This window comes from Lissotriton helveticus, chromosome 9 (genome assembly GCF_964261635.1).
Source record: "Lissotriton helveticus chromosome 9, aLisHel1.1, whole genome shotgun sequence".
NCBI lineage: Eukaryota > Metazoa > Chordata > Amphibia > Caudata > Salamandridae > Lissotriton > Lissotriton helveticus.
Genome location: NC_136070.1, coordinates 1,067,439,577 through 1,067,463,870, shown reverse-complemented (window position 1 = coordinate 1,067,463,870; position 24,294 = coordinate 1,067,439,577). Strand labels below are relative to the sequence as shown.

At 43.3% G+C, this 24,294-nt stretch overlaps 1 protein-coding gene across 1 annotated transcript; it reads left to right on the top strand.

The window, feature by feature from the left end:
* The first annotated feature begins 288 nt into the window (after positions 1-288).
* Positions 289-10,558, top strand: GP9 (glycoprotein IX platelet). The gene is made up of 2 exons (XM_078662283.1): positions 289-334; positions 8,945-10,558. The coding sequence occupies exon 2, from the start codon at positions 8,945-8,947 to the stop codon at positions 9,569-9,571; it is 627 nt and encodes a 208-aa protein (XP_078518409.1). The 5' UTR covers positions 289-334; the 3' UTR covers positions 9,572-10,558.
* The last annotated feature ends 13,736 nt before the right edge of the window (positions 10,559-24,294 follow it).

Here is a 24,294-nt window from a genome sequence, read left to right as displayed (position 1 = left end):
TTAAACTGGGCAATAGTAATTTTTGCTATTCATAACGCTCAGAAACGGCAGAAGTACGGTAAGAAGCGCTATATTTAAATACTAGTAGCTGAGTAGCACTGGAGTAGAGAGCACTTCTGGTGACGAGTAATCGGCTCCTGCAGAACGAGCTGCATTATCAGTCATTTCCGAAGCATGTTTCCGTCGACAGGCGTGGCCTGGACGAGCTTTTATATATAACACCATTCACTTTCGGGCTCTTTTGAAAGGAAGATCAATTATTGCAGCTTGCAGAGCCCCTCTGCCAATCTACGAAACGTTGTAACATCAACTGAAGGGGCTCAACAGAGTAAAGGTAAGCAGGGGAACGGGGCACATGGTGGGGGTTTCCTAGCTCAGCACCTAGTCAATGACTCTGTCCAAGGAGCCCACTGATTCGTTTGAGCCAAAGCAGGTATTTCATTGTATATAGCCGCTGCATAGTTTGTACATATTCAATGGTCGACTTTTAATGATCTGTAGAAACCTTGTTAGAAATATTGTCACAATTTAGCACTGTTAATTAAGGTTCCTGTTTTCACTGGGGCACAACGCACAATTGTCTAAATGTTTGTTTATTCTTGACATCATATATGCTGTTTTCTCCGTTTTTTCTTTTTTCTATATGATAAAATCGAATGTGATATATTCAGTCATTGGTATTGGTAGTTCTTCGCCTCCTGACAACACAATAAGCCGTCGTATTGCTATTGCGCAAAATACCATTATCAAAAATAATAATATTAGGTCACAGGAACCATTGTTTCTTTAAGCACAGGCGCACATTTAATAGCCTTTTTTAGCACAATGCAGGTGTGCATACAGGAAGACACCATTATATTCTACTGCATGATTTTGTAAATTTTAGAAAGTTTGTTCACACTTTTGGTAATCAGGTAACCAACCCCCAGGCAGTGAGTGAGTCAATCAGCAAACGAGTGAGTTACTTATGAGTGGGCTGAGAGGGACTCTTTCTTTTCGTTTCTTCCAGTTCCAGTTACCACTACAAGAATGGAGTGGTTTGCCTTGGGGGTCATTCATAGGCCTCTGTGCTGACCCACGGTAGCGAAAAGATCCATGATTGAGCTAGACTGGATGTACTGATGCAAAGTGGAAACCTCGCACTAATCTGACATCAAGCATGGATACATTTTCAAAATTTCAAAAACTGGGTGATAAATCCGCTCTGGTTGTGAACAGGAGATTTTGGCTAGAATGGAATTACAAATTGGTCGGTTTTACCACACCTGGAATTACTAAGTGCTGAAAAACCTGGGCAGAGTTCTTTCTGCCAACGCAGGTGGAATGTGGCACTAGTAAATGGCCCAGTAAGGAGGGAAAATCTATGAAAGCATGTGTGGCAATTCTGCACTCACAACGTTATTCCCCATTCCAGGCCAAAAACACGAATTTGCACAGTAATGTAGGGGTAATATGACAAGTTTAAGGTAATTCCAGGGGCATATTTAGGATCGATCTATTACCATGCAACTCTCAATTGGGTAACAAGTAATGAAACAGAAGCAGTCAATTTAGGGCTGTAACTAAAGAGAGGGGCGAGAACCATATAGGAAGACTGCACAGGTTTCAGGGGCACTGGAAGATGCTGGCACATATTCTTTAAACCTTGCAAGCGAATGTAAAATATTTAGTACGCATTTATTTTTCAATTAATATTTTCCGAAAAAGATTGAATAAAATCAGTACCGACACTGCAGGGTGGATTGCAAACAATAAGTATAGTATAGACTAGAATATCTAGTCTTTGTCAAATTGGATGATCTGCTACTTAAAAGTCATACCTTCTATTTCAGGGAAAGAAGAGAAGAGGTTAGAGTTATAATCTTAAATGGCCAGAAGGCACCCCTGGTTAAATAGAATGTGACAGATCAGAAGATCTGGACCTTGATTTTTGTTGCAAAACAAAAATAAACACGTTAACCAGAACAAGAACCTTGACTTTCAATTCAATTCGGCCAGTTCGAGGCCCCTGTCAGAATCTCTATTTCTGTTAAAGGTTGCAATGTTAATCATAAATGAGATATACTATTCTCCTAAATGGTATGTTATCAAAATCCTCTTAAATTCCTCCTAAATTTAGTAGTCCCCCCATGCATATGAATGTTGCTGTCAATGTATTCTAGAGACTGTATCTCTCTTAGACACTTCAAGTTTTAGGGATATAAGTTACAAAAACACTAGCTATCTGTTTAGGATTGTCTCAGGGTGGGTAATTCTTCTCTTGTTCGTTCCCCACATTCTCAAGATAAAACAACAGGGGGCATATTACTAACAACTAGCGATAATTATCGCTATGTTGGCTTAGCGGCAATAATTTTATCGCCGTGTTGCGGCGATTTTTATCGCTTAGGAGCCTTGCTATTATCAAGGTTTATCTCCTAAGCGATATAAATCGTCCGAAATGCATGAATATCGCTGTAAAGTCAGCGATATTCATGCATTACCGAGCTAATGCTCTTAGCCATGTTATCCACCTCGCATTGGATAACATGGCTAAGAACTGCCCAGGGCAGGTGTTAGCTTTTGGAGATATTCACGCTTAGCGCGAATATCTCCAAAAGTTGGTAATAGGAGATAGCGATGTTAGCGACTGTTTCCAGTCGCTAACATCTTGGCACGTCCACTTTGCATGTCATTAGTGATAAATATCTCTGACATGCAAAGCGGGGCCCAAGATGGTCGCTATCTCCTACTAGCTGTCGCTAACTGGTGTTAGCGACAGCTAGGTAATAGGGAGATAATTTTATCTCCGCTTTCTTGGCTTTTAAAGCCAAAAAAGCAGAGATAAATCCCTTGATAATATGCCCCAGGGTTATTTGTTTATGAACGTTTCAACATGTTTCTACGTATAGCATAGATCCATTGGCTATATGCATTCATCAGGGCATAATATATGTAATTACTGTACGAAATACTCTCAGACTGTAACTAAAGACTTACTCCAGGCAAAAACTGGAAAGAACGGGTTATGGTTCAGAACAGAGCTCACTGGGAACTGTCAGAGAGAATGTATCATGCTGCGCCTCGTACATCATTCCAGTATGGGCTGGTTTGTTTTGGGCAAGGATGCAATGGTTTTACATACTGCACACTGCTAAAGAGAAGAAGTGTATTTGTAGCCAGTAAAAGTTGTGTTTATAATGCTAGCGATGTAGGGATAAGTCGCTCACTGTTGAATCCCGTGATTTGAGTACTGATGCTGCCTGCACAATTGACAAAAGTTTAGGCTTCTTGGCAAAGGACATAAACACCATTTGCCTCAAGTTATCCTAACTGAAAACTATGAGAGTGCTTAGAAAGCATGTTGACTCCCAGCTATGGGCCCTCAGCTAAACTGATATGCGGAAGTAGCAAAGAAGGTATACAAATATGGAGCACTGCATGGAGAGGCTCCTTCCTGTGACATTCCACCAATCATGACTCTTCTGTACATATGATTAGAAAAGTTATCCATCCTCTTACTGTCAGAAAAGTAAAGTACTCCATGGCTTCTGACTCATTCTTCCAGGACCTAAATCTTGCCAGGATTTTGGATTAATCACTATGTACATATTTGCTACAATTCAATTCAATCTTTATTCGGCTTGTAAAACCATAATGGAGTACACAGTATAAATAATCATAAATGTACAATAATTATGTCATAGTAACTAGAATTTAAAAGCAAGTACATAAAATAACATAAAATATGGAGTGACCTATTCAATTAATAGATTATTCGCCAGAGACAATCAAACACTCCGCTATGATGATTGAATCCATAAACGTGACTTGTGCATAAATGTGAGGAAACATAACAATATAAAAACTAGGAAAAAGCAGCCCAGTCTCATATTCCATCCTCGGAGACTGGTCAGAGGGAATAGGGACAAATTGGATAGATAATTCACCATTAAAAAATTACTTCCTCTCCATATTCCTCAGTCTTAGTGCAGCCGATGTGTGTACAACTGTGCAGACATATTCAGTTTACAGCAGTTGTAAATAAAATAAAGCTGGTCTGCACTGTCTAATGTTTAGGAACCTGAGTAATGGAATTAAAAACTGTTTCCTCGGCACGGCATACAGTTTACAGAAAAAGAAAAAAAATGTTATGTGGATTGGTCTGACCGGGAATCACAGGGGCATATTTCAAGGACTGTTTCACCACAAATGTCTCTGGGGTAGGAGACCAGAAGATGGGCTATATTGAACATAAACCTGAGCTGATGATGATGAGGTAAAAAATAAAGGTAGGGCTCTATACGGTCTGTAGTTACTAAATTATGATGGGCAACCGCTCTCTTCTTGTCATGCTCTTGGTATTCCCTTCTCCTTCCCCACATAGGGGCACATTAGGAAGTCCGCCCGCCATCCCAATGCAAAAATGGACCGCCCGCCATAAGGGCCCGTGGGGGACGTTAGGATGCGCCCGCCACAGTGGCGGGCGCATCCAGCATTCCTGTCATTGTGGCGGGCAGTGCAGTCAGCACCGCCAGTTACAATGCCAGGAAGGCATGCTGTGCACTTCAATGCACAACATGGCAGGCAAAGCGCGGTGCCTGCCATGTTGTGCATGGAACCCCTGGGGGGTACCATAGGTACCTCCATGTGCACCCCCCCACCCCCAGAATCCTCGGGGGCCCCACTACGGGCCCCCAATGTTGAAATCCGCCTGCCTATCCGTGGCAGCACATCCCCGCCCTCATAGTAATATGGATGGCGGTGTCTACCAGACACCGCCACCATATGAACTGCTTTTCCGCCCGGTAGGCAATAGGGTGGATTGCCTACCGGCGGAAAACCGGCGGACGGTCTTCCCGTCTGCCTGGGTCCCCCCCCGTCATGGTAATGTGGCGGGGGGGAAAATTGAAGGCGGCAGGTGGTTTTTCGCACTGCCATACGGGTGGTGGCGATCCGCCCGTTATTATAATGGGCCCCATAGTTTGGAATTCTGTTCCCCTTTGCAGCTTCTGTCGGCCAACAGCAGTCCGCCCGTTATCATAATGGGCCCCATAGTGAGGAATTCGGTTCCCCTTCGCTGCTTCTGTCGGCCAACAGCAGTCGTGAGCACTACCTCCGTAGTGCTGCGCACATCCATTGGCCAACGCGGTTAAGCGGTTATACAACTTTTGGCTTTGGTAGTGATGTCCCATGGGCAATAAAAACAGTCAGGCCTCCCTAACATTATAAAATTATTCTTTAAGATACCTCAGCCACGGGATTCTGTGAGCATAATCAAGCCATAGACAATCAGTTATAATGTACTGGTTGAAAAGGGCTTCTTGTTTAAACCAATTAAAGTGCAACAACATAAGCACGACTAAGTTATTACGGTCCTCTGGATACAGTAAGCCCAACTCCAAGTGACGGTTTAAGTGGGCACACTGGCAGAAACGGATAATAGTCTTCTCAAAAACAACACATTTTTACTAGCCTGAAAATGCTAGGTACTGCAGTACTCCACTATTCCTGCACAATAGGTCATGACAGAGCTGCAACATGCTTTGTAGATAGTAACCAACACATCTAGAGGTTTGCTTAATTTACCAGCAAACCTAAAAAAAAGTCTCTGTAGTTTGTTCAAACTGGGTTTCCCTAACCTTCCTTAGATGGGCTTAGGTACCTTTGCTATCAAAAGGTTCCCCCAAATACGTGTAGGTTGGGATGCAGAAACGTTTATCACCATTAATAAAATGGGGTTTTTAATTATCTGATGAGAGTCTACCCACCATGGCTGTGTGACTTAGCTATATTGGTTGTAGTCCCAGGTCACTAATGAACAGAACAAATCTCTCCATATCCACACCAATTCTTGATAATAGAACGCAGCAGTCAACCGTGTATAATAATGCAGGGAGACTTATTGTTTCTGCCCTGGGTGGGTGTATCCATCTCCCCTAGGGTTAGAAATGCATTTAGGTCATTAATATCTAAACAAAAAAGAAAGGAAGCCCCAGCACATATACTTGTCTCACACCCCGCTTGATCTTGATCGGGGTTGTGCATCTACAATTTGGCCCGTCACATCTTCGTGTAATTGGGCTAGAAAATGAACTAGTGGTGTCTCCACTCCCATTTTCAGCACTTTCTCCAAAGCTTTTCTCTGTTGACAAAATCAAATGCTTAGGTCTATGAATGCTAAATCCAAACACCCCTTCTTCGCCTGTGTATATTTGATGATGATTAGGTGTAGATTTAGACATTGATCAACAGTCCATAGGCCCTTCCTGAATCTATTCTGAATGGTGTGAAGATGTCTTTTTTACGTGACCCAAACCTCAAATCGAACCAATCAGATACTATCCAGTGTCTTTTGCCGTTCAATCGCAGATCTTACCTCCTCTAAGGTAATGGGTGCCAGATCCGGGCCACCCGCGAACAATTGGTCATTGTATCAAAATCATTCTCTAGTTCAATACGGCTCTCATACACCTTGGAAAAGTGCTTCACCCATTTATGTGGTGGAATAGGTGTATCTATGACGGTATTATGACTATCTCCCCAAAAAAATGGGCATTTACTGTTTTCCAGAAAGGGCGACTATGATTCTTAGTACTAGCCTCACACAGCTGTTCCCAGGCACCCTGCTTTATTGCTATCTATCTTTTAGTGATGGCCTGTTTCTAGTTCCACATACATAGCTTCACTTCCTCCGCATTCCTAGGTATTTTTCCTTTCTTGTTCCTCCTCCGTTGGGTCGGCTCCCTGATTTTCTTCGGACTCGGCCCTCCAACTTTTGGACTGGATCTTGTGTGCCCCCGCCATTTTGGGACCGTCTCCTGTTGTCGCTCTTGTCCTTGGTCCGCAATCTTGTGAACTGGTCTGTCCCTCCATCCCGCTGGTCTCCAGCTGGGCGACCTATCGATCATCCTCCTTCTCCAGGGATCTGTTCCCTGTTTGTGACTATTGTTTATACTTATGGTCCGATCTCCGTTTTCAATCTCTCTTTCCTGTCCCTATCTGCTTTTATTACTTGTTTCTCGCTGCTACTCTTGTAAATGCCATGCCCTGTACATTTGTAACATATAATTGTCCAACCCTAATCGCTTTTGAAATGTAATCTTGAGTGTTTTACAATTTGTATATATGTAATTCTAACCACTAGAATCTGTAGTAGACATATTTACTTATTAATCTTCAACATGTATATTTGCAACTTTAACCTCTAGTATCTGTAGTAGGTGTATGTACTGACTACTGTTCTTTAGCGATTTTAGAGTTGTCCTGTCTGTATCTTTTATGTAACTCATGTACTCTCTACCTTGAGTGGCATTAAACCTTGTACATTTGCAATTTTTCCATCCTTTCGCTCCACTTGTACATTTACAATTTTTTTTATGTAACTCATATAATCCAAAATTCTTATGTAACGCAACTCATTCTTATGTAAAGCGCTCTTACACCTTCGGGTAATGTTTGCGCTATATAAAATCGCATTAAATAAATAAATGAAAAATCCTTTTAAGGGCATGAATAAAACCTCTATGTGCTTGTGAACAAGCCCTGTCAAACCACTTCTGGTTACTGGGCTTCCTATTAATCTTTATGAGTGTTAGCAACTCAATTACAGTATTACAGATATCAGCATATGCCTTTCACATGAAAGAGGGGTTCATCTCAGTTTCCAAACACATTAATATCTGCTCCCTATTTCTGGCTAAGAGTTCAGCTAGTCGGTGTCTGGAGTCCACAGTTACCCATTTACAGAAGATGCCCTTGTTATGATTGACCTCGATTGATTGTATGGAATGCCGGAATATTTGCTACTTAGAGTCATGGTATGCATATTTATCTTTTGTGGCTAAGTTTATCAGTTAAAGTATTAGACATGTCATCTCTAAATGTCAGTCACTATTATTTGTCGGCGCAAGTAGAAAAGGTGGTTCTAAAATTTCATCTTGAATTTATTTAAGTTTGTTTAATGTAAATCAATTTTAGCTGTAAACGGAATTTATTTGTTAGATTACAATTGTTTACTGAATTCATAACCCAAACATTTTAATAAAAGTGCAATAAAAACATCAATACAAATACTAGCACTTCAAACTCAAGTAATCAAAATTATTTAAAGATTCCCAGTGGTTGGCACAGTAGAGGGACAGCAATGTTGGTGGCTATTTCCTAAAATATCACTGTATGCACATATTTGTTGAACCCCCTCTGTGTAGTGCAATAAAGATCAATGAGCAAGTTGGAAAGTAAACATATGTAGGTGTACTACTTGCCTTAAAATCCTGTACTTAGTCGGTTGGTTCTCTTCTTTTAAGGAAGGTCTTTGTACATAGCTATGTGAACTGTCGAGATGGATTCACAAATGCACTGCAAAGATGTCGTTCTTGTTGCATAAAGAAACCAGGGCTATAGTAGAGACTTGTTTGTTTATAGAGGGTTACTTCTGTTGACTGTTCTATGCAAACGTAGCCTATCCACAGATCCATCTTTTCATCCATACATCCATCGATCCATTAACCATTCATCCCACCCATCCACTCATCACCTAGAACCCGCCCATCCATTACCCCGCTAACTCCTCAACCCATTCATCCAAACACCCTCCGACGTATCCTTCTAGCTACTTCCATCATACTCATCCATCCATCTCTCCATCAGTAAATCCATTTGTCACTTGACCCATCCATCCACTACTATCCATTATTTACTGCCCGACCCAGCTTCCTGTCAGTCCCTCCATCTACCAACTGGCCTACCCATCCATCTGTCTGTTAATGGCTTCATGCGCCTTCTCTGTAGGAGATGCAAGGGTGAGATATAGCTGCCAAGTACAGATTTTCTAACGTTTGTGGAAGTGTACTCTCTTGACGTGAGATTGGTGCCTGCAGTGTTTGTCATTCACATATATCTATTTAAGTTGCTATAAAACAAGAGCAGTGTCATTTTAAACAAATTGTTTCTTTGCACGCAGATGTTCAAGGCAGGACTGTTGGTTTACTGGGAGCTTGCCATGTGGTTGCTGGTCAGCGTGGCCCATGCTGATAGGTGTCCTCTCTCCTGCATCTGCACAGCTGTTCTACGGAAGGGGTTGGAGATTGACTGCAGCTCACAAAGGCTTAAGGAAGTGCCTGATCTGCCTCACAACACCATCAAGCTTTATCTTCAGAACAACAGCTTGACCACAGTCCCCGCTGGCCGGGTTGACCACCTGCTTCACTTACAGGAAGTGGACGTCTCCAACAATCCTTGGAACTGTGACTGTCAAATATTGTACCTCAAGCTCTGGTTGGAGGACCAGCACATGGTGCACAACCTTGCCAACGTCAGGTGCTTGACACCAGTTTCTGCTGGTTTAAGACCTCTTAGACAGCTGACTGGGAATGAACTTGCTGGCTGCAGAAGACCTTGGCCCATCAACTGTCATGAGTTCTTTGGCCGGGATCTTATATTGATCGGTTTAGCATTGCTCCTTCTCGCCTTAATGTCGTGCGCGGTCTGGGTCGCCAAAAGCCTGGCCTGTTGTGTGGCGATGAGCGAGGAGTTCCCTGGTGCGCGGCTGCTGCACAAATATGGCACAGAGAGTTTCAAATCCCAGTAGGAATGTTTTTAACCCAGCATTGATGCGTCCTTATTAATTATACACAACTCCACTGTTTCCTACTACCTCCATTCCTTTCCTGCAAAAACATAATAGTACACAACATATATTTTGTGAAACCTATGCGAAACTTGGAATTCTCATTTTCTGTTTTTCCATTCTTAGGTCTGGTCTTTAACGCAGCTTCAGGCTATTGATTTTCAAAGCAAATCATACATAATGCACATGCGTACACAGGTTTACATCAGTGGGCTTCACCCATTGGTCTTTTAGTTTGTTGTTCACATTTTACTTCAGCCCCCGCACAGCACACATCACAGGGAAATGAGCCGGTCCACTGTACCTACTGGCTCTCTTTAATTGGGGTGACAGCACTAAGTCTGCACACATTGTTCACATACGTATAAAAAAAGTTGCCTTCTCTTCAGTGAAAAAATTGGTCTAAAGTAGAGGTGGGCAGAATTTGCGTAATCGCATTACGCAAATCTCCGCGAAACGGTAAAAAATCTCCACGAACATGCAGAAATTCCGCGAACACGCGGAATTGCTTGTTAGCGATGCTTTTTTACTGTTCGCAATCACTGTGTGCGTGCTCGGGGGGAAATATCTCGGGAACACGCAGTTGAGAACGCGAACAAGCAAACAATTTCGCGAAGTCGTGGAAGGCAGAATTTTGGGCAACTTCTCGTTCTCCGTGGAATGCGAAATTACCCAAATTCCGCAAATTCCGCGAACGGAACGGAATTTACCGCCCAGGCCTAGTCTAAAGTGCATGTTTTGCTTTGTTAAATATCAACTTTAAATACTGGCTGTCTATTTTGCCTGCACTTTGGGTGCACAATTAGATAGCAACTTATTTTCTGTCTCCTTGTTAATTGCTGTTATAAATTGTTTAAGGTACTGTGTAACATTGCTGCTGTCTGCGATTTGAGAACTTGGTGATGATTTGTTCTTGTATCCTTCACAATATATAATAAAATGAATGGCAAAACTCAAAGGCTTGAAAATGTTTTTTTAACTCCCTACTAAAACAGCCACACCAGTGCAGGTTTTTTAAATGTAAAACTTTTATTGTAAGCATATGGCAGCTACGTTTAGGTGTCAAAATGCTTTCCTTTTTTTCTATTTATTTTTGTGGCTTAGACATACATCGAATAGTAAAAAAATATTGCACCAGTTTTCCAAGGCTAGACCTATTGGCTTTGCCAATCATTGTTTGTGACAATAGAGTGGTATTCTTCCTCTGTGGAGAGCATTATAGGTGTTTGTTAATTGTTCATAAACAGGTACTGAATATGTGTGTTAATTTACTTTGCTCTTTCCTACCGAGAAAAAAAGTCCCAAACTGGGGATTATAGTGTTAACGCGGGATTTCTGGTCTATAGTTATAGGCTTAGATCCCAACTCAGGTCGACTGAACCGTTGGTACCTGTCATTGAGTAAAAGGCAATCCACTACCAGGTTAATCCGTTAATGACTTACACCACTCTAAAGAACCACTTAAGCTTAAAAGGTTTAAAAGTTTATTACAAAGCCAAACTTAACTGGAGATACAAACATCTCAATATAAGGTTCAAAAGATATACGGGTACCAATACAAACATGAATTTTCTAAATGATCTTAGTCGGCAGAAGAATATTACCAAAACCAATTCAAAAATCATCAAAGTTGCAAGAATAGACACAAGCTGTAGCTTATGAGTCATTTACAGAAAGGAAAGAAATCAGATTAAACTGTCCCTACACTAGAATAAGTGACATCCCTACTTAGCAAGATCTTAACCTAAAAAGGTGTCAGCAGTGGTGACTTCCAAAGAAGAACACACACTTCCCTTAGTCTCTGTTTCGAAAACGATGTCTCTCAGTTCCCTATCTGCCTACCCGTCCGCTCTCTTAGGTTCCTCAGATCATCTGCCTTACCTCCACCCAGGGGTGCTGTCCCTAATACAAAATCACATTTACATTAGAAACGCCCTTTAGAGACGCTCCTCACGTGGTGTTGGTGCTCCATGCTGGTACTCCTTCTAGGCCCATCGTTAGCGTTGACCTTGCTTCCCAGGCTCCTCTCCGGCAAGACGGTACCCCCAGGAAATTCCTGACGACTCCTCCAGGCCTGTACCAGGCTCTCTTGAACAAACGTCTATTCATCACTTTCCTGATTAAACCCCCTCGCACCTGCAGAAGACACTTTCTCTGTGGGCCCCAAATTCCAGCCTCCACCATATCTTTAAGTCGTAAACCATGTAACCGGCTCTGCGTCTTGTGCTTAACATGACCTTTCTCTAACGAGCACATGCAGATCAAACGAAATGACTTTATCTATTCAGGCCTGTTAGGATTCCATGAAACGGGCCTGTGCACTCTGTAAAACATTTCAATTTCTTTAGTTTAAACAATATTCTAACTTGTTACACACAATGATTATATGGAACGTCCATAAACATATATCTCAGTTCTAGGTTCAGAAACACTTGAATCATAATAACATTAAAATCCAAATTATGTGGAAATGCATCAGCTTCTTGTACTCTTTGTGAACTGCCATGTGGCCTACACATTTCTACGTTTAGTCGAATTACATTTTCCCTTACAGACACACAACATAGGATTCCAACATCTCTAACATCTCTAAAAACATCTACATTAGCTTTTCACACTCGATTAAATATTCTATTCTAATTAAACACTCTTATGTACTTTCACTCTATAATTTCGACACTCTTATATAATGTTTACTAAGCTAATACAACATGCTTGTAAATATGGTGCACTTCTACAAATTTTCTTAATTTGCGCTCTCTCAATCCTCCCTTTGATGACTTTCAGTAGTCATCACCCTCAAAACACCATCCCTGAAGTATGGACTGAGTCAAACTGAAGTCGTTTCAGTACCCCCTCGTTTCATCGTCTCTAGGGCCTTTAGACTCCTGTACTGATTATCCTGCATCGCATTCAATCTCCTCTCTTGCCTCCTCATGGTTCTTTGCAACCTGTTTGATCTATACCATTGATACAGCCGCACCAATCCCCACAAAGTGATTATACAAATCACTATTATGATAATAGGTTTCAGTATGTACCAAATTATATTCTTTCCTAGGTTGGCAAACCAACCTCCAACTTTACCCATTCCTTGTCCTACTTTTTCCCACACTGTTACCTTTGTCAAATCCTCAATTTCATGATGTATTTCAGTAATGTTTTGAATGTACTTTTCTAAAGGTTTTGAATTGTCTGGAATGTAAGTGCAACATTCCTGGACCTTCAAGGCCTTACAGACTCCTCCCTCTTTGGCTAACAGAACATCTAGAGCAAGTCGGTTCTGAAGAACCATTGCCCTTATCGATTGCATTTCTCCTTCCACCAGCATTAGTGATCTAGCAGTACTGGCGGACAACCTATCTACAACTGTTGCTAATCTTCTAATCTTGACATCATTTAGTGCTATCCCTAAAATAGGAAACATAGCACCAAATACGTCTCCAACTACCTCCTCCGTGCTGACATCTCTTCTTTCTCTACCTTGTGTTTTCCCCTCTATGATTTCTAAATCCTTTGCATGGTATATTTTGGGAAAGACAATTGCCAAATAGCATGATCCATACCAATTATCTGGTAATTTCACGTATGCATTTTTCCCACAGACAAAATATACATTTGGGATCACCTGCATTTCTTTCAAGAAGTCCTTTGAGTAGTACTCTAATTGGAAAGCATGTTCACAACTCACTTGTCCCACAAACACATTTTCATAATAGGTTTCCCCCCTATGTATACACAGTTTCCCCTTTTTCTCTCGATCCAAAGCTATTGGACCATTGCTACCCTTTCTTTGATGTGCCCTTTCTTCCTCGGTCCAATCTGTCTTCCATTGACCTGAAGCTTTCAGAATCTTCTGTCTCCTGTATCGATCATCCACCTGCCCTACAAACCTTTTCTCAATTTCTGACACTTTACAAGTCAAATTATTTCTTCGGGCATGTGAAGCATCTAATGTTTTCCAGGGAAGGAAACATTTCTGTAATCTGTCTTCACTCTTGTAATAATCCCATTTATTCAAATGCTTGTAATTTGGAACTTCTGGTAACACTGAATCAAAGTTTGAGAAATAATATTCAAACCCATCTCGTTCATAAAATATGCTCAGCAGCAAACTACATGTGATTCCATAAGTCAATGGAAGATGATGGTATCTGATACCTTCGTCTACAGAGGCTGGCAGTTTCATGCAGACATAACAATTTTTAGCCTCCATAGCATCAACATATTCGTATAGCAATTTAGCATATGCATTCGTTTTAAAGTTCCCTTGTGATTCATCTACATGTAACCTACGAGTCTCAGCTGCTAGTAAAGCTTTGTCTTCCTCTGTATTGTCCCCCTTTTTACCAGCAATAGTAGGTTTCTGTGTCGATGTAATCTTTGGTTTTGTTGTTGCTTTCTCCTCGTTTTCATGTCCCACTACATATGATATTGTAACCACTAAAGCTATAAGAAAAATCACTCCCACTAAAAGTGTGCCTATTATACATTTGGCCCTGCGGTTCGGGTTGCCAACCTCCATGATCTCAAACAGTGTAGTTCCAATTTTCTTTCACCGCACAATGTCTCTTGTCGAACCACACCTGGAAGCTGATAATCTTCTCCGCAAGATCAGTCTTTGTGTTCTATAGCAACAGACAACCGTAGCCCTTCTCCGTCCACTAAATGGAAGTCCCTAGTTTCTTCTTTCACTCGGCGCTAGGTTATCTCTTCATTAATTTATTTACAAAGTCTTTAGCAATCTGGAATTATACGTGTTCCAACGACTCTCATCACACCTTCTAATATTTCTAAACGAAGAAGGAGCTCCTCGAGTATTGGACTCCTTGAACAACAAACCGGAAATTCTACTTTGTTTAAGACCAAGTCTCTTATTTCACTCAGGAGAGGAGGATAGACGATATTGAGAGTCAGCAACCCTTCGACCTCCACTCCTGGTATCAGCAACCCTATTTCCACGGTTATGATGGGGTCAGTACTGGTCAGGGTCACTCCCCTCACCCTCCCAGTTCTGCGTGCTTCGGACATCTGTAGCGAGGTAGGTCCACTCAGGAGTAGCGTATCTTCTGCAAGGCACTCGCACCCTCCTTGATCGTCTGGGACTTTCCTGTTCTTGTCCTTGTGCACTTTCGTCCGGATCCGAGTCTTCAGATACAGGAGCAAGAGTTTTCTCTGAAGCTGGCTTCAAGCCTGGCCTCTTCCTTCTTTCAGGCCAACTGTCTTCTCCACGCTTTGTTCTCCTGTATCTTGTCCTCCCACTCGGTTCCTGATCACTCTGGGCTTGATCTGGGTCTGAGCCGTATTCACAGCAACTTTCTCCTTCTGTGGCAACTTCAGTTTCACTGCCGTCCTGTCCTTCTTCTTCTTGTTCTGTAGCGCTCCCAACTTCTTCCGACACCCCCACAGCTTGACTGGTCCCCTCTAGTGGTTCTCCCTCCACTGCTGAATTTTCATCTGTGAGAAGAGCTGTTTCTTCTAGGGGTGCTGGAACTCTTTGAGTATGGGAAGCGTGAATCCAGTTTGGCAGCCCTCCACACTTCACAGCGGTATTCGTCGTCAGGATCACCTGGTAGGGCCCCTTCCAACGCACGTCTAAGCAGTTCTTCCGGACGTGCTTCTTCAGCAGGATCCAGTCACCTGGACACAAGTCGTGACATAGATCTCTTGAAGATGGAACTTCAGCAGCCTGCACCTGAAGAGACACAGAATGAATGGCGTCAGACAGCCCCTTGCAGTAATCCAGGATTAGGTCATCCGTAATATTCAACAAAGCTGTAGTGGGTACAGACGGAAGTCTCATTGCCCTCCCCATTAAGACTTCGTGTGGAGAGAGACCTGTCCTCCTGTCTGGTGTGCTACGCATACTCATGAGTACCAAGGGCAGAGCATCAGGCCAACTTAAGGAAGTCGATGAACATACTTTGGCTATTCGGGACTTCAACGTGCCGTTAATTTGCTCCACGATACCTGAAGCCTCTGGTCGATAGCTACAATGCAACTTCTGATCAATGTTCAATGCAGAACAAAGCATTTTCACAACTTCACTGTTAAAATGAGTTCCTCGATCTGATTCCAGGGAGTTTGGCACCCCGTAGCGCGGGATCAACTCTCTAAGCAACAACTTTGCTACTTTGAGTGTAGGGTATGCTTCGACCCATCTGGAAAATATGCATACAACCACCAGAACATACCTGAGGTGGTTGCTTTTTGGCATCTCAATGAAATCTAATTGCATTCTGTTGAAAGGCCCCCCAGACCTCCCAATATGACTCATTGTAACCGGTGTTCTTTTCCCTACGTTCAGTTGCTGACAAGTAACGCATCTCCTACACACTGCTTCTGCTGCAATCCTAAACTTAGGGCAATACCAAGTCTGCCTGAATACCCTCAGCATGGCATCCCTTCCTAAGTGTACTGGACCATGTATCTGTCGTGCCATTGGACTCACTAATTCCTCAGGTAACACTGCTCTTCCATCTGCTGAAACCCAGAAATCCATTTCACTTTTCACACATCCTGCTGTTTCCCATGCCTTTTTCTCAGAATCAGGTGCGTTCTCTTGCATGTTTTTTAAGTCCTCCCAAGTATCTACTGTTTCTAACATCATGTTTAATTCGGTCTTTTCCTGAGCCCCACCTACTTCCACCTCCGTGAAAGAGTATCCTTGCTCCGCGTAATAGCGGGCAACTTCATCTGCATATCTATTACCTTGTGACACAAAATCTGTATTTTTGGTGTGGGCTACACATTTGACGATTGCAATTGCAGCTGGACCTTGTAATGCTTCTAACAACAGTCGCACAAATTCCCCATTTCGAATAGGCGAACCAGAGGAGGTCATGTAACCTCTCTGAGACCACAACTGCCCAAAATCATGAACTACACCGAAACCATATTGGCTATCGGTATAAATGGTGACTCTAATTTTGTTTCCTGCTATACAGGCACGTGTCAATGCAATGATTTCTGCTACCTGAGCGGAGTGTACTCCTTCCAGGCAAGCGGCTTCCACAACTCCTGTAATGGTGCAAACAGCATAAGCTGCTCTCAACCGACCAGTATCGTCTCTTAAACATGAGCCATCAACAAAGAAAATTTCATCAGGGTCGATCAACGGCTCATCCACGATATCTGGTCTTGGTTTCGTGCATAGTTCAGTCACATCAAGGCAGTCGTGATCTTCACATTCCTCGCCTTCAATATCATTAGGAAGTGGCATCAATGTAGCAGGATTCAAAACAGAGCACCTCTTAAGGGTCACGTTCTCCGCAGCAAGTATAACTTGCTCGTAGCGCGTGAGCCTACTGTTGGTCATGTGCTGTGTCTTGGTCCTGGTCATCAACAATTCTACAGAATGCGGTTCATACACCACTAACTGGTGTCCCATTACAATATTTTCACACTGTTAAATGCTGACACCCGTTGCAGCAACGGATTTGAGACATCCGGGCAACGCTGCGGCTACTGGATCTAAGGTAGCCGAAAAGTATGCAACTGGTCTACGGGCATTTCCATGAATTTGTACCAAGACTGACAAAGCACAGCCTTCTCTCTCACAGCAGAAAAGTGCAAATGGTTTTTCATAGTCAGGCATTCCCAAAGCCGGAGCGCGACACAAGTCCTCTCTCAGCTGTAGAAACGTCATCAAACAATCCTTGTCCCATGGTACCGGATCACTCACCTCCTTGTGCGTCAGTTTTTGTAAAGGTTTTGCTTTCAGTGAAAAGTTAGCTATCCACTGTCGGCAATAACCAACCATTCCTAGGAACATCCTGACTTCTCTCTGTGTCGTAGGCGCATTCATCTTCATAATCGCCTCTATCCTATCTGGTGACACTTTGCGCTTTCCTTTTTCTATCCTGTGACCCAAGTACTGTACTTCTGTCAGACAGTACTGCAATTTGTTCGGAGATACCTTATGCCCATTTTCAGCTAAATGGTTCAGCAAGGCAATGGTATCTGTCTTACAAGCCTCTTCTGTTTCTGATGCAACAAGTAGGTCGTCTATGTACTGGACCAGAACCGAGTTCTGGGGCAGTACCAGACTTTCAAGATTTTTCTTCAACAGCTGGTTGAAAATTGATGGGCTATCTGTAAACCCTTGGGGGATACGACACCATGTTAAAACGCGATTTTACATTTTAAAAGCGAAAAGGTACTGGCTCTCTTCATCCAATGGGATTGAAAAGAAAGCCTGACAAAGATCTATCACTGTGAACCACTCAGCTTGGAATGGTATCTGAAACAATATCACTGATGGATTCGGTACCACTGGACAACATGAAACAACTATGTTGTTAATTTTTTCGAAGATCTTGCACTATTCTAAATTTCCCACTAGGTTTCTGCAAACCCATAATCGGGGAGTTGCATGGACTTCCCACGATTTCCTTCAGTATTCCCTGTTGGATCATAGAGTCGATTACGGGTTTTATTCCTGCAATCGTTTCCGGGGTCAGTTTATACTGGGGCGTTCTTGGATATTCAGCATTTGGTTTAACCATAATCTTCACTGGTTCTACTCCTTTGATCAGTCCTATCTCTTCTCCAGTGAAGTCCCATACCTCTGATGACACCGCCTCTCGTAAATCCCCTGGGAGCTCCTCCACTGTCAGGGTAGGATACAGTTCTATGCATGTTCTCGAATTTACAACTTTGAAGGTAGCGTCATCATCTGTAGTCTGTACCTCTACTCCCTGAGGTGTGCAGTATATTGTGCAGTTCAGTTTGCACAATAAGTCCCTTCCTAACAGACACACAGGACTAGAATCACATACCACAAACTGATGTTCATCCGTGTAGTTTCCTATTTTCACTGATACTGGTTCCGTCAAAGGGCTATTCATTCTCTTATTTGCAACTCCTACCACCTGAATCGTTCCCCCCGACATTGGTAGATCTGGAACCACTGCCGATCTCAGAGTGGATCGAGTAGCTCAAGTATCCACCAAGAATGTTGTAGGACACCCTGCCACTTCTGCCTCAACGAACGGTCCTCTTTGATCCACTTCTAGAACTGCCCCGAGGGTACAGTCCTCCTCTCTACTTACACGTCGTCCCGTCAATGGATCAACGTAGTAACACTCTTCTTTACCTGTGAACAAAGGCATCTGTCTATAGACCTTTCCTCCTGTCGTAATCTTTGGTGGCTGAGGGAACTGAGCTCGTGGAGCCGAAGTCCCCCCTTTGGCCACATTACTTCTTGACACTGTCACCCTTTGAACTGGAACTTCCTGAACTTCCTCCTCTACTTCTATTTCTCCATTTTCAGGGTTATAGGGACACTCGCGTCTCCAATGTCCCACCTGGTGACACTGGTGGCACTTTGTAGTTTTTTTCAATGTAGCAAAATCTATCCTAGGTCTAGGGTTTTCCTCGTTGTCCCTATTCTGACTGTTTGATTTCCGTCCCATGGTCCCTGTTCCCTGTTGCTGCTGTCCTCCCTTTCCAGCTGACTTTATCTGCACCACCATCAATTTCTCCTTTAATTTCTTTGCTTTGGACTCTATCTCATCACTGCAGTATCTTGCGTATCTCAAAATCTCATCCAATGGTTTGTTTTGCCAACAAATTAAATGCTGCTGAATCATCAGACAAATATCAGGTCTCAACCCCAAAACAAACTTTGATACAAACTGTCCTATATCCTTGGGGTCCATTACATCTAGTCCACTGTATTGTTTGAATGCTTTCAGCAATCGCTCATAATACTCATGGACTGTCTCCTTTGGTTCCTGTCTTGTTCGGTCTATTTTTACCCAATCTATGTCTTGTGGTGGCACTTTATCCTTCAACCATGTAATCACCCTTTCATATTTTAACATTACACTATCTGACGGTCCATTTGTACGAGGATCCCTTTCTGGTTCTACAGTTGGCCAATCGACACTAACCTTGCATGCTATCCACAAGTCTCCTGGGACCACAATGTCAAACAAGGTGTTCAAATCAATCCACAATACTTTTGAGATCTTCACAAACCTCTCTACTTGCTTGTACCACTCTACAGGGTTCTCCCTTAACTTCGGAAATGAGTTGGTAAAGGCAGCCAAATCTCCCCTACTCCAGGGTACGTGTACATAATTCCCATTCGCTATTTCTCGCAAAGGGAATGCCTCCATCTGCATTAGTCTTCCCTCCGGGGACATCACATTCGCACTCCGCCTAACAGTGCCCTTTTTCGACCACCTCTCTTCCCATTTGTCCAGATCTCTCCATGCTCTTATTCCTGTGATCAGTTCCCTTATGTGTGTTTTTAATCCAGTTGTCCTCCTCTCATCTAGGTCCTGATCTGAATAATGCAACCTGTGGTTACCCTGTAATGCCTTGGTTCTGGACAAATCTACCATATACTTGTCTGCCAGTTCAGACAGTTTCTCATGAGTTGCTCTGGCTTTTCGAGTGATGTCCTTTGCTATAAACAGCAGCTCATCTTGTTCGTACATGTCAATCCTTTCTATCGGCACTGTACCATCTATTATCTCGTCCAGGTCAGATTTTAACCTGGACACGTCGAGTCTTTTGGCTTTTATTACAGCTTTCAATATGCCATCTCTAGAGAGTCTATTTACATTCCTCCCATCACAGCTCTGAGTCCTACGTCTAGGCTCAGGCGAGTTATGGGGAGTCCTCCCTTGCTCCCATCTCTCCAGGTCCCATGCAGTTCCATCCTCTCTGGGTGTATGGTGAAACACTCCTCTATTTCCCATGATCACATATTTCTCATTTTGCCTGGTTTCTCCAGGTGCATGGTAAGACCTCCCGTTATTCCCCATCTCTTCACCATTTGCCGGTGGTCTCTGATCAGTCGGCACATGGCAAGATCCTTCACTGTTCCCTATGCTCCCACGACTCCAGTGCTGTACATTATCACTGGGTGCATGGTGAGTGCACCTAAACCTATCTCTGTACTCCTGGGCCCTTTGGTCTCCCTCATTTTGAATAAAACGAGATGTCTCCCCACACTCCGTACTTCTGCCTCTTTGCTCCTGCACATTTCCTCTGTCTGTATGACGTATAACTCCTCTACTCTCCTGACTTTTACCATCCCACTCCTGACTGCCTTCGCTAGCCCCGCAATGAGATAATGTTCCATTGCCTCGACTTCCCCATTCTGCTTCTGCTCTTGACCTGTTGCTCGGTGCTTCTGTGGACCCATCCCATTCCCTCAAGTCAGCCCTCAACTCCTTGTATAATTTCGGCCATGGTCCCCTCAGGTCCATTGGTCCTCTCTGACCCCCCTGTTCTGTTACGGGATCCACTGCTGACTCCAATGGGGTGTTCCACGTTATCGGTCCCGGCAATTGCCTCCAGGCATTTGTCGTGTTATTCCTTCTCTCCATTTCAACTCTCTCTCTCTCTAGCCGTACCTGTTCTTTCTCTCTCGCTTTCTCTGGGTGGTAAACCGACACTACAGGACCTATGGTAACGGGTACTTGAAGAGCATCTGGTAATCCATAAGACTCAACCCTTTCTGTTGCTGGCGTCTTCTGCACCACAAACCTTCCGACTACTCTCTGTACAGGACTATGTTGAGGTGTCTCCTCACCTTTGGTAGGTACCCAATCCGCTATAGGGAGTGGCCTGTTCTCTTCTGTGTCAACCCTACTTTTCCTTGAGAGCTCAGTACCCTCTATCCCCCTATCTATCAACAACCTATTTATTAGGCCGTCCTCCGACTCGCTCTCATCATCCTCTTCTATGGGTTTCTTTCCACCTGTAACTTCTCTCATTGGGTACAACTTATCCACCTCAATCACCTGTACCCTCCACTTCTTAGCTTCCGCGTCCCATTTGGCATCTTGCACTGCCCTTACTGATCGCCGTACCCTTTCTTGGCGTCTGTGCTGACTCCTGTCGTGCGCCGCCCTAATCCATGCATTAAGGGCCTCAAACTGTGTTGGTCTAGGCAAAGGTCTCAATGAGGACATAACTGCTTTCAACTGATGTAACACTTCTAATCTAAACGTTCCGTATTTTGGAAAAGTCAGTTCCTCATTCCCCTCTGTTATCTTACTCCAAGTCCCAAGCCACAGTATAGTATGCAACCCAACATTCGTTGCCATATAGTGAGCTGGTGTACCCTCCGGCGGTACCTCTTCCCCGCAAAAAGATTCTCTTCTTTTTCTCTTAAAAATCCCTCTCAAACATTTAAAACACTTCATGTTCAAAATCTACGAATTTCTACTTTCTCCGCGTTCGTTTACTTCCTGATAACAATCCACCAATCTCAGCGCGGTTCTCGCTAACTGGCCTATCACTGCGCGGCTCTTTGCTGACGTCACACCAACCGCCCTATCACAGCGCGGCTTCACACCGACCGACCTGTCTCAGCGCGGCTCTCACTGACGTCACTCGTCCCCCTTTCGCAGCAGTTCCCCTCCTTTCTCCGTTCGTCTCCCGGTCATGCATGCGTCCCATTCATACTCTGAAAAATGATTACTTCCGACCAAGCGATCACTTTCCTTGACTGTACGTCCACAGTCTAACTGTAATTGTCACCTTAACTGACGAAATGTCTTTCCGTAGGTCCAGACAATCGCCTTCTCTGATAGGTTACTTGCACACGGTAACTTTCGAACTGCGTCCGTTACCCACACACTCACTCTTGCATTCCCCCTATCTCGGTCCTGCGGGCGATCAATGGTACCGCATGACCCCCTTTTCTCTGGTCGACAACTACTCTGGATGTTCGATACACCCGAACCACTTAAGCTCTTCCCCGAACTTAAGATTTTGCCAGGTTGCGCGCGCTCACAACCCTCTCTCATTCACACTACAGGCATTCAACTCCGCATGACATTACAATACAGATACAACACAAAACACCGCAATCTGTCCACGCATGACCCTTGTTATACTCACTCTCGTCCGATTCTGCTGCTTTTCTCTCGCACCGTCAGCACCCTCTTCGGCGGGCCACCTCTCGATCTCTAGGGACCTTGGGGTAAACTTAACCTAGTCTAGATCACCTTCCTCAAGAAGGTAACCATCCTCACTCTGCTACCAACTGTTAACGCGGGATTTCTGGTCTATAGTTATAGGCCTAGATCCCAACTCAGGTCGACTGAACCGTTGGTACCTGTCATTGAGTAAAAGGCAATCCACTACCAGGTTAATCCGTTAATGACTTACACCACTCTAGAGAACCACTTAAGCTTAAAAGGTTTAAAAGTTTATTACAAAGCCAAACTTAACTGGAGATACAAACATCTCAATATAAGGTTCAAAAGATATACGGGTACCAATACAAACATGAATTTTCTAAATGCTCTTAGTCGGCAGAAGAATATTACCAAAACCAATTCAAAAATCATTAAAGTTGCAAGAATAGACACAAGCTGTAGCTTATGAGTCATTTACAGAAAGGAAAGAAATCAGATTAAACTGTCCCTACACTAGAATAAGTGACATCCCTACTTAGCAAGATCTTAACCTAAAAAGGTGTCAGCAGTGGTGACTTCCAAAGAAGAACACACACTTCCCTTAGTCTCTGTTTCGAAAACGATGTCTCTCAGTTCCCTATCTGCCTACCCGTCCGCTCTCTTAGGTTCCTCAGATCATCTGCCTTACCTCCACCCAGGGGTGCTGTCCCTAATACAAAATCACATTTACATTAGAAACGCCCTTTAGAGACGCCCCTCACGTGGTGTTGGTGCTCCATGCTGGTACTCCTTCTAGGCCCATCGTTAGCGTTGACCTTGCTTCCCAGGCTCCTCTCCGGCAAGACGGTACCCCCAGGAAATTCCTGACGACTCCTCCAGGCCTGTACCAGGCTCTCTTGAACAAACGTCTATTCATCACTTTCCTGATTAAACCCCCTCACACCTGCAAAAGACACTTTCTCTGTGGGCCCCAAATTCCAGCCTCCACCATATCTTTAAGTCGTAAACCATGTAACAGGCTCTGCGTCTTGTGCTTAACATGACCTTTCTCTAACGAGCACATGCAGATCAAACGAAATGACTTTATCTATTCAGGCCTGTTAGGATTCCATGAAACGGGCCTGTGCACTCTGTAAAACATTTCAATTTCTTTAGTTTAAACAATATTCTAACTTGTTACACACAATGATTATATGGAACGTCCATAAACATATATCTCAGTTCTAGGTTCAGAAATACTTGAATCCTAATAACATTAAAATCCAAATTATGTGGAAATGCATCAGCTTCTTGTACTCTTTGTGAACTGCCATGTGGCCTACACATTTCTACGTTTAGTCGAATTACATTTTCCCTTACAGACGCACAACATAGGATTCCAACATCTCTAACATCTCTAAAAACATCTACATTAGCTTTTCACACTCGATTTAAGTATTCTATTCTAATTAAACACTCTTATGTACTTTCACTCTATAATTTCGACACTCTTATATAATGTTTACTAAACTAATACAACATGCTTGTAAATATGGTGCACTTCTACAAATTTTCTTAATTTGCGCTCTCTCAATAGCTACACGCAAAATTAATACATTAGATGTTACTGCTCGCTCCCTGTGCACTTTGTATTTCCTTAACGTGGTCCCATAGGTCATAAAGGCAGCAGCAGGAACAAAATGTAAACAGGTCCCTGAATTTATTTCAGGATCTTCAAATTCCTACTTCTCCATTGTCCTGTAGCAACAAAATGAAGACTGTTGATTGACGGACTACGAGTGGGAGAATGGGTCAATC

Coding starts and splice junctions, on each gene's coding strand:
- GP9 (XM_078662283.1), top strand. CDS start 8,945: ATGTTCAAGGCAGGACTGTTGGTTTACTGGGAGCTTGCCATGTGGTTG.